The sequence below is a fragment of the Rhinatrema bivittatum genome, chromosome 1 (assembly GCF_901001135.1).
Source record: "Rhinatrema bivittatum chromosome 1, aRhiBiv1.1, whole genome shotgun sequence".
NCBI lineage: Eukaryota > Metazoa > Chordata > Amphibia > Gymnophiona > Rhinatrematidae > Rhinatrema > Rhinatrema bivittatum.
The window spans coordinates 300075798-300087629 of NC_042615.1; the positions used below are offsets into that span (position 1 = coordinate 300075798).

The 11832-nt window shown below is 40.6% G+C and overlaps 1 protein-coding gene across 4 annotated transcripts in view; it reads left to right on the top strand.

Moving 5' to 3' along the window:
* TBCK (TBC1 domain containing kinase) overlaps window positions 1-9041 on the top strand; it is a 479395-nt gene extending 470354 nt beyond the window's left edge. For all 4 annotated transcript variants that reach the window (XM_029596823.1, XM_029596818.1, XM_029596827.1 and 1 more), the window contains one exon: window positions 3303-9041. In XM_029596823.1, the coding sequence (XP_029452683.1) occupies window positions 3303-3413 (111 nt within the window). In that variant the 3' untranslated portion in view covers window positions 3414-9041. The remainder of the gene's footprint in view (window positions 1-3302) is intronic.
* The last annotated feature ends 2791 nt before the right edge of the window (window positions 9042-11832 follow it).

Consider the following 11832-nt stretch of genomic DNA (forward strand, 5'->3'; position numbering starts at 1 on the left):
GTTCTACAATAGCAAAACCTATTGCAAAGATTCTTAACAAATCCATCACCACAGGCATAGTTCCTTCTATACTTAAACATGCTATCATTACTCCAATGATAAAAAAATCTAACCTAGATTCATCTGATCCAGCAAACTTTCGTCCAGTATCAAACCTTCCCTTCCTCTCAAAGATTATGGAAAGAGTCATCAACAAACAACTATCTGATTATTTAGATGATCATCAAATACTCTTTCCATCTCAATATGGGTTCAGAAAGTACCACAGCACGGAAACACTTTTGATATCTCTTTCTGAGGTGCTACTAAAAGCTTTAGATGCTGGCAAATCATACCTCATCGCCCTTCTTGATATATCAGCGGCTTTCGACACGGTAAACCACAACACTCTTATTACCCGTCTTTCTGAAATAGGTATCTCGGGATCGGCTTTACTATGGTTTCAGTCATTCCTGAGCAATAGAACATATAGCGTTAGATGTGGACGAAGTGAATCCAAGCCAAGAAACCTCTCTCAAGGAGTCCCCCAAGGATCTTCTCTCTCCTCCACATTGTTCAATGTTTACCTTACACCGCTATGCCAGCTACTCTCTAAATTGGGTCTTCAACACTTCATCTACGCAGATGATGTTCAAATACTCATACCTATAACCAGCACAATCACAAATGCACTGAATACCTGGAAGGTAGCTTTATTAGAAATTAAAACTATCCTCACAGACAACCAATTGGCTATAAATACCAATAAAACTGAACTTATCATAATTTCACCTCCAAAAAATACAATTCTGATCAACTCTGATATTGCTCAAAACAACTCCACTATTTCACAACAAGTACGCAGCCTTGGTATCATCATTGACAGCAATTTCACGTTTAAAAAATTCATCGCGGATACGGTAAAAAATGGTTTCTTTAAGCTATTTACGCTTAAACGGATTAAATCTCTATTATACCAATATGATTTCCGCACAGTTTTACAAGCAACTATTTTATCAAAGATTGATTACTGCAATGCTCTGTTACTGGGTCTACCCAAAGCCACCATTCAACCTTTGCAAATGCTGCAAAATGCAGCTGCCCGCATTATCACCGACACAAGCCGCCATGATCACATCACTCCAGCTCTTCAGTCTTTGCACTGGCTACCTGTGGCTTACAGGATAATTTATAAATCTATGTCGCTGATACACAAAGCCATTCAAAACAGAGAAATGCTCTGGTTTACAGATGAACTACAATTCAAAACGTCTTCCCGCCCAACGAGATTCCAGAATTTAGCCAAACTAAATATCCCAGCACCCAATCTGACTAAACTCTCTAGCACAAAAGATCGATCTTTCATCATTGCTGGATCAACAATATGGAACACCATGCCCTCTGAATTACGCCAGGAACTCTGTTACAAAAAATTTAAACAAAACCTTAAAACCTGGCTATTTAAAAAAGCCTACTATCAATGATCTGAATCCTCAACTACTCTTCCTAACTGCCACAATCTCTCATATATTGCTGATATTCTATTAATATAAAGTTATATACTGTATTGTTTTTCGTTTAGTTTCCTTGTTATATTGTAAAGCGCAATGCTGAATTACTGTTTGAATGTAAACCAAGGTGATGTTATTTACGTACCCCGGTATAGAAAAATCTATAAATAAATAAATAAATAAATTTATTAACCTGAATTCCAGATTTTCGGCATAGCAGCTTTATGATTTTGTAGCTAAGTGTGAAGGATAGCAGGTGTGTGAGCTCTTTGTGCTGTGGCATAGTTGACTCAGCCTCAAGGGTGAATCTGCAAGGCCTACGCCAGCAGCTGGCGACCGCATCCTGTCTGGAGCTTCTCCTTTACCAGACACCTCCCCTGTACACTGGGGTCAGGACAGGCAGCAGACTAATGGGGTCAGAGACACAGTCAGCTAGCAGGAGTATTCAGATCCAGGAGACAAGCAATCATGTTCAGGTCTGAGCAAGCGGTCTGGTCCAGATGTCAGGCAATCATGGTCAGGTCCAAGCAAAAGGTCAGGATCCGGAGAGTCAAGCCAAGGATGGATGGGACAAGACAAGGCTGAATAGGGAAGGCTGGAGAAATCAGGAACCGGGAATGCTAGGCAACATGCACTGCAAGGCAGGAGACTTGTTGCTGAGGTGTCCGTGACTCCTACAAGGAACCTTAAGTACAGAGAGGCCAGTGATGTCTGCACAGGGCACCAAGGCTGAGTTTCCGCCACAAGCCCTTTAAAGGTCAGGCTGTCGGGCGCATGCACGCCTGAGGAGAGATTGGGAAGTGGATGTGTCAGATGTGTGCACACCCCTATTTACCATCAAGCTTGTTGCCTGAACATCCAGCTGCCCCATACTTGATCTTAGAGTTGTGACCATGATCATTTTCTGTAAGTTACCCCAGCCTTCTTGGAAATCCAGGTTAGCCATTCCTCCACCCTGTGCACCTTGGCTTGTATTCTCCTCTCCTTGGCCCTCTAAACACTCAAGCCCACTCCCTCATATCTTCTGTTATCCCAACTTGCCATAATCACCGCACTCTGTATCTGTCACAAGCATGTTTAAATTCTCTCATGGTTTTGTTTGCTACCACGTTTGCAGTTAGGCCATTCCCACCATCTGCCATCCTCTTACTAAAGAAGTATTTAATTATGTGTCTTCTGCACCTTCTTGCCTGCAACTTCATATCATGATCCTTTATCTTTGAATTCCCTTTTCTGTGAAAAAATTTCATTTTCCTGTACTTCAAAACCTGCCAAATATTTGAATGTTCTACCATATTCCCCCTTTTCCTTTTTTTCCTCCAGTGAGTACATTGTAGGTGTCCTAAGCCTCTCTTTGTAGGGTTGTGGGTTCCAGGTTTTGTATCATTTTTGATAGCTCTAGTATGAACCACTTCCATCCTCAGTATACTGTATGTGTTTTGTATGCTTTGTAATTTGTAAGACCTTTTCTTTAAGAAAATTGTTTCTAAGGGCAGAAAAGGCGAATCATATCAAATCGGAATCACCTTATCTGAAGACTGTAACAGGGGGGCAGAGTTTTGAAATCACAGCTGTTTAAGCCATTTGATAAGGCAGTATGGAATATCAATCTGTGCATGCCGATGATGTACAACTAACTCTTCCCCTCTTAGTTGTTGCTTCAAATACAACTGTGTTGTATTGGCAGATAGTCTGGGTAAGTTCCTTACTGTACCAACTCTCTGAGTAAATGGAAGATTGTATTGTTCTGCGCCATCAGTATGGCAGAAAAGAAAAAAAAATATGATAAAGCTCATTACTGTTCTGCTTCAGTTCGCAGCTCATCTGGTGAAGGTCGGGTATCCAAGAGTATGTATTTTGGATGGGGGCATCAACAAAATGAAGCCAACTGGACTGCTGACGGTTCCATCTCCACAGATATGAGCTATAGATATTTGCAAAATCAAGAGAGGATCAGCTTGAAGTGGCAAAGCATGTTCATCCCACCAGGAATCAAGGGCATGGTATAAAATCTCATTAAATGGGTGAAAATGGGATTCATCATGGATTCTGGTGCCTAACCCCATTTCTCCTGGACCAGTATGGTTACTAGAACTCTTTAACTGGATGGCAAAGATCCCTGAACTCTATTGCATCTTTCTGCCGTGATGTTTGACAAAGCCATAGGGATGGCAGGCATAAATCATCCAGGAAGATCGCAAAATCCTCCAGCACTTAAATCCATATATGATTGATGAATGTCAGTTCCAGTTCAAATCTACTGGGACTTGTCTCATAGTATATTGGTTGACAAAATATTTAATTGAAAGTGAGACACCAGTGCACTCCAAATATTAAACCCAAACTGAAAATGCAGTATATGTTTCACTTGAGGGCTTTGTATATTTTTTTTTGTGTATATAATTCAGTTTGCCAAGATGTATCTTGGCATACCATCCATCTCATCTTGTGCAATATTTGGGAGTGGTGCGTATCTGAGCCATAATGATGTCTTTTTATTAGCCAAAGGACTGTCCTATGTATTTGGCAATGTTATACCAAATTAAATTTGTGCTAGCCAATCAGATTGGTATTTTATGAACCCTTACTTCCAAAGTAAAAACAAGGCAGTAGGAAATCAGGCTCATAAAGCATTGTCTTTTTATGGAAAGCATGGTTTAAACTGCTATTATGTTCTGAGCTGTGCGGTGAAGACATTAACATATGAACTTTTCCTACAGCAGTGAAATCTTTCTAATTTGCCATATATAGAGCATCACATTCTTTGCCCAGTTTTGATACAGTACTTAAATTGAAATGAAATGACATTAAGAAGTGAAGCAAAAGCTCCATTTTCTGGTGCTTTACCATCCAGAATGCTCTCTTAATTGGCATCTCACCCGGGCAGCCCTTTCAGTGAGAGAGGAATGACAGGAAAGGAGAGGTTTTATTAGGAAGCAGAGTAACTTTGCTCCTTTGTAATCTGCCCTGTTCATTCCAGCCTCACCCGTACCCTTGCAAGGGACAGGATGAGAGGAAAAGACAGGAAGGGAGGGAAAAGAGTAGCTCTTTTTTGCTATGCACTGTGCTTTGTCCATTCCAGCCTCATCTCTCCCCTCCTGTTTCCTGTATGGTCCTGCCTGAGAGGTAAGGTTCTGAAGCAGTATGAAGAGGGCTTTCAGATGACCGGAATATTTATTAACCAGCACTCCCTATACCTCATAAATGCTGGATAATAGAGCTTTTACTGTACTACTATTAAAATTTTCTGATCTTCATTATGGAAGCATTCTTCATTAAGGTTAACATTACTTTTAGTAACCAAGTTACACGATATGAACCAACACATCCCTTCAGTTGAACCCTATTATTTTCCTTTGATAGGCAAGGCTAAATTAGCCATAACATGTGGGTGACGTCATCCAGTGGCACCAAATAGACCTCTCTCTCATAGCTAATAGAGCTTTTGCTCTACTGGGCATGTGTGGGAATTCCCATTTGGGTATTGCCTCATTAGCCCCTTCAATCTTTTTGTGTCCAAACACTAGCATGGACGTGTACCTCTATCCATGTTTTTCTGAAAAATTTCAAAATGTTCCTCTTTAAAGCTGCCTTAGCGGTCCCCAAACAGCATTTTCAGTGCTATCTTTGAAGAAGAAAAAAAAAAAAATTTTTTCCATCAGATTGTCTATTAAGAAACAAGCTGCCATAAGTTAAGACTGTATTTGTGGATGGAAAATGTCCATTACAGATGGATTTAAACTCTGCTACCATTGTCTTGATCCAGACCATGATCGAGTCAATTGTTATAATTGTGGATAAATGTCCCTACGAACACTGAGATCCAGGGCCTGGAAAATGGAAGAATTGCTTAAGGTTTGGAGAAGCCTCAGTTAGTCCTTTTCCCTGAAGTGCAGCCTCATCTTCTTCACCAGGAATAGAGTTGAGCTCTAGCTCCTTTAAAATATTTCCCCCATCAGCAAAACATGCCAAATCCCCTGGGTCAAATAAACATAGCCACAAACACGTAACCACCAGAACAGCGAGCACTTGAAGATGCACAGAAGCTCAAGTGCGCCAGCGCTGTCGACACATAGAATCCTTTCAGCACCATCAACGTATTCAGCACCATTTGCATGGTTGATGCATTTGTCACTGCTGGTATCATTGATGCATTCCGCATCATCAGTGCATTCCACACCATTGGCACCGTTGACACACATGATTTCATCGGCACCATCCAAACACATGAATGGTCACTTCAGCAATCAACAGCTGACGGATTTTTCAGTCTCTAGGGACTTCCAGTAATCAATGTTTTTTCATTACAAAAAAACAGAAAACTCAAAGTTTTGCTCCATTCTTTCCAGAAAACTCAGATCCATTCAGGATGCTTTTCAGTTCAGCTGGAATGCTGATTGCATGTATACTTTTCTACTGATTCTGTTAATAGCCAGAACAGTGCAAAAAAATGCTGACGGACCATGCCCTTCTAATCCTTATAATTCCAGCATGACCTAGACAAGTCTGTTTTGCATATCTAGTTCAGCTCTCCAGCCATCCTCAGATTCCTCTCCTCTGATCCATACTTAATAACTCGAGAGATATCTGTTTCATTAGAACCTTCCCTCCCTCATCTTGACAGCTTGGATGTTGGAACACTCAATGATGAATAAAAGTGTTTCTTACCCAAAGAAGTGGAGGGCATAATAGTATCTTCCAAAAAAAAAAATCCATTAGCAATCTTACGGTTTTAAATGAAAAGGTTCTCCACATGCTGTCAACACAACAGTTTAAATCCATTCACATGCAAACCCAAATCCTTACTAAATTATTTGCTTTTTCTATCTGAGTCAGATCTAGCCACCTCATCAGTATGAGCACATCTCAGTACCAAAGCAGCTTGCCATGTTCAGATTGAGGGAAAACGTATCTCCAATTATCTATTAGTATCCAAATTTATGAAAGGCTTGTTGCATACTAGATCTCCATTTATAAAACCACCCATTCCATGGGTTCTGAACATTGTTCTGACACAACTGATAAAGCCACTGTTTGTACATTTGGAGTCAGTCTCTCTCAAGTTTCTGATATGGAAAGTAGTTTTCCTTGTAGCAGTAACTTCAGCCAGAAGAATTAGTGAACTTCAAGTTCTAGTTCATTATCCTCCTTATATGCAATTCTTCCACAATAAAGTGGTGCTCCACACCCACCCGGTTTCTACCAAAAGTTGTCAGCTTTCTATATTATTTAAGCCATTATGCTTGCCGAGGCCACATGCACATGACTATGAGAAAGTCCTTCATACCTTGGACAGTAAAAGAGCTTTGGCATACTACAAAAGAAGAACTTAGCTTCATTGTCAGACTTCACAGTTATTCGTCATATAATCCAATAGCCAAACAAACATTGTCCAATTAGCTAGCAGACAGCATCGCGCACTGGACTTCATTAAGGCAAAGCCATAGCTACATCAATAGCTCATCTGCGAGCTGCAGCGTAGTTGTCAATTCACACCTTTACATCCCATTACTGTCTGGACATTGTCTCCAAGATTGACAGTAATTTTGGACAAGCAGTTTTGTGCAGCCTGTTCACCCAGTAGTCTGCTCACCATGGTGGGGACTGGGTTGCTTATGCAGTAAACACTGCACTGCAACCCTCAACTTGGGACTCCCCACATGGCTAATTCAGTGCTGCTTATTGATGAAGAAAGCAAGTTTACTTATCGTAAATGGTGTTTTCTATAAATAGCAGGATGAATTAGCCATGATAAATATTTGCTTGCCTCCCTGGAGAGTTAACTACCTAGCTAAACTTAATTCTGAAATCAACTGAGGGACTCATGAGGCAGTGCCCAAGTGGGAATTCCGCACATGCTCAAAAGATCAAAAGCAATACTAGCTATGAGGGAGAGATCCTTTTGGTGCCACTGGATGATGTCATCTACATGTTATGTCTAATTCCTCCTGCTATCTTTGGGAAACATCATTTATAGTAAGCAAACTTGCTTTCCCAAAGACAGAAATTTCCAGCTGTCAAAATGCATTAAAACTTAAGGTTAAAGCTCTAGACCAGTGGGTTTCAAAGAGTTAAAGTTGTTCACCATGTAGTAACAGCTCTGTACTGCTCCTTCTTACTCTGTCGTCTAATGTTCATATGCAAAACTCCTTCTATCCATAGCATCACCTCAGATTCTATTCCAGAACACTTCTTGACAGCTAAGTAGATAGTAGCACCTTATCTATTTATCTCGGCATTGTGTACCTTCATGCATACACCACACATTGTAGTATCTTTTCCACATGGGCAAAGTGGCACCAATGTTTATTTTATGGACATTTAAGAGAACCACGTAACTAGAAAAAGTAAAACTGGCATGGTAGAGAATATACCAACAAATTGTGGAAACTGGTATTTTCTTCAGATTTAAGAGCCTTCTTTTGGGAGAGTATTAGATTTTGTGATTGTAAATTGCGATAATGCCATTAACCAATTGGACACATTCACTAATTTAATTATTAAAAATCATTTTTGTATAAGAACATCTCATATATGAGTACAAGATGTCATGCAGAATTTTGTCTCTTCTAATCTTTAAAACTAAATATGAGCAAATATTTATGCCTAGAGAGATTAAAAAATATCTAGTTTCTCAATAACTCCTAAATCTGGTTGACAGAGAGTGCTCATCAGAAGCAAGTCATCATTTCAGTGACAGACTGCAGAATAGTATGGATAGTGTGATATGAGACTCTGCCATGTTGATAAGATTAGCCTTGCCTTGTGCCCTTTGAGTCTCAGACTAGCTCAGCTTTGCTTTGCAAGTTGTTTCTGTTTTTTATTTTTTAAAGAGGGCACAAGACTTTTTGTAACTGTGAAAAGATCTCAAGCATTGCCACTAGAATGAAGAAAAGTAACACAAGCAGAATGGATATCAAAAACTGTAAATGCAAGGTTCTTGCTAATGGGATTTTCTGCAACACAATTATGACAGAATTATAGTCCTACTCTGGAAGGTTAGGTGTGGCTATATTCTGAAGAGCGTCACACTGGGAATATTTAACCTTCCTGCATTTTTATTTTACTGATGAAAACATTTTCAAAGTAATAGTATTTTTGCGAGACTATTTGCTGAATATGTGGCTTTATCCATTTCTGACCAGAGACTGTTGCCAAGAACCCGAAGACCTAAATGACTTTTGTACCAGTTCAGGGGTTGATGGTTAAAATGTCGTTATAAGTGCTCAAGAGGTTAAGTTTAAATCAATGCAACAGCCCAAAGAATTTCATGGCCGCTATTCTGTTTATCCAGCTAGCTCAACTAATATTGTTATTGGCATTAAAATGTTAACTGTGAAAGTCTGCATTACTTTGCTGTTATGCTCATGTAAGTAATGTTTTGAACTCTGTGCCATTTTTGGTCGTTTGAACAAAATCAGAATAATTCTGAATAGGGCAAAAAGCAAAAGCCAAAGCTACAGTTGTATGAGCATAGCTCACAGATCGTGCTTTGAGACCATGTTTGGTTATTGTACAATATATGCGGCCTTGGATATGCTGCAAACCTGTCATATATGTACACATGATATCATTTTCACACCCACACGTGACAAAGGCACTTCAGTTACTCACACATATATGTTCTTGATCATCGGTGCTGACTCCTATATATATTCATATACACACATACATGCAGTCTGTATTTATTGATGTCACTCCCAAGGATCTATTATTGTTTTCAAGTTAAAAGATCCTCATGGTTAGTCCATCTCACCTACATGACATAAAGTAAATCAGGCATTGCTCTTCTGATCCTTACCAGATCCTCATGCAGATATCATACCAGGACTTTTCTTTTCCAGATGGTGGTACATGCCGGTGCTGAGTATCCGTACCTTTTCTGCCACCGTCTCACATTGCTCTACCAGTCCCAAATGTAAACATACTGCTGGCATTCATTAAATGATGTCGAGATGCAGTTTCCACAGCAGCAGAGGATGTGGATCTGGACCCATCATCCCAATTGGCATGATTCAGATTTGCACAGAAAAATGCTATCAGCATGGCTGCAGGGTCTCTCACCAGGCACAGTACTGACTATCTCTGCAGCCCAAGCCCTCCCTCTAGCCCCGTGTTTTCATGGGCCACAGGGACAGGCAGCACTACTCCTGTTCAGACACCCCCCCATGGCCTGCACTGCTGCCACTGCTCAGGAGAGCCTGGGTGGGACAGGAAGGGTTGAGGAGAAAGGGGAAAAAGGATGGGGAAAAAAAAGGTAGAGATGGAGGAAAGGGAAGGGTTGGGGAAAAGATAAGGGAGAGAGATGATGGAGTGGTGGAAGATAGAGATAACGGAGGGAAAAGTGGGAGAATTAAAGAAAAGAGGGCTAGAGAAGAATGGATGAGAAGAGGGAAGAAAGAGGAGTATGCTTAAAGGAGGAGCAGGTGAGCAATGTGCGAGAGTGGAAAGGGGAGTAAGGTATTAGAGTGTTGTGGAGGGATGTGTGTGTTTGTGAGAGAGAGCTGTGGAGGGATGTGTGTGTTAGCTATAGAGGAGTGAGGGATGTGAGAGAAGGGAAGAACATATAAATATCATGGGTTAGGATAAAAAGAAACAAAAATGAAAGAAATGGCAGAAAAGCCATAGAACGTGAGAACAAGTCAGCAAGACATCCAGAAGAAGCTCTGAGAGAATAGAATGGGACTAGGAGAAGAAGATGCAAGGAGATCAGAGGAGCAGTGACATGTATGAATAAGAAAAAAAGATTAAAAAAATATGAAGTATAAATAAAAATAAAACATGCAAAAACTGGTGGAATCAGGAGAAAGGAACAAGAAAAAACAAAGAATGAAGATAAGGAGAATAAAAGACCAAGAAACGTAAAGGTTTGAATATATTTTATTGAAAAATGTTACGTTACAGGGTAAATTGACAGACCAGGCGTACCAGACTTTGATGGCCTTAGGGTTGTTCCAGCCTTTTAGAGCAGAAGTTTCTCACCAATGTGTCATGGAGGAACTTCAAATGTGCCATGAAATTTTAGCCCAATGCAGACAAAAAATGAGGGTGGGTCACTGCTGCCGCCGCTGGCAGGAAGTCTTCCTCTCTTTCCCCTTGTATCCACTGCACAATGCCCTCCCACCGGCAGTAGGAGTTAGCAATCAACATTGCTGCTGCTGCCACCTCTCTTGGCTTCCTTCTGAAGTTGGAACTGTGAAGAACATCTGGGTCTTGTGCAGTTCCAACGTCAATGGGAAACTGACAGAGGAGGCAGTAGATGCAGGTAAGGCCTGCTGCCTGTCTTATTATTCTTGCCAAACGGAGATGATACCAAGTGAGGAAGGGAAGATGATAATACCAGGGAGGTGGGAGTGGAAGGAGATGGTGCTGCTAGGGGGATGGGGAGGAGTGGGAAGAATAATATGGTGGTGATGCCAGAAGGTACAGAGAAAGGATGGAGGTGATGCCAAGATGAGGAGGGAAAGAGTAATGCCAGGGGATGGGATGGGAAGGTACAGACTGGCTTATAAACCATCTAAGGAAAGGAAAATACCCTCCATACCTGAATGTAATCCCTTTGAATTGCCAAAAAGCAGAATATAAATTAAATAAATAAGGGATGGAGATGTTGCTGGTGGCGGGGGAAGGGAAGGAAAAGTGATAATCATGAGGAGAGAAAAGAGAAGGGATGATGGAGATGCCATTGGGGAAAGAGGAGGGAGGGAAATTGGTATTGCCAGGGATTGGGGAAAAGGAAGCAGATGGTGGTGATGCCCACTTTGTTTATTAGGAATTTATTAGTCACCAATACCAGAACCCAAGGTGATGTACAATATATAACAGTCATAAAATATCCATATTAAACAGAATTAAACACACAAAATCACACAATAATAACAATTTTTAAAAAGCAGTACCAAGGATTAAATAAAATATGAAGCCTCAGGATACTTAACAGTCGTGAGCCAGCTGGAATAAAAAGATCTTGCGCATTGCCTTAAATATCTTAGCACAAGTTGTTATCAAAGGCCTTAGGGCAACAAGTTCTATAGCACTGGAGCCACAACTGACAAACTTCCTTTCTCAACTCTGCCAAGCACACCTGCCACATTGATGGGACATCTAAAAGACCCTGCTGAGAAGAGCAGAGGGCATGGGTAGGATTATACATTTTCAATATAGCATTCGACCAAGAAAGAGATTCAAATTGCAACAGCTTAAAATCTAAGATGGTAACTCTTAAATAGGCATGTGCATGCATTCGACACCCTGCACTCTGAGATGTGGCCATTTTATAACATACATGTGCATATCTTTGTATGTTATAGAACAGCCTGACCACATGCAATTTTAAGTGGAT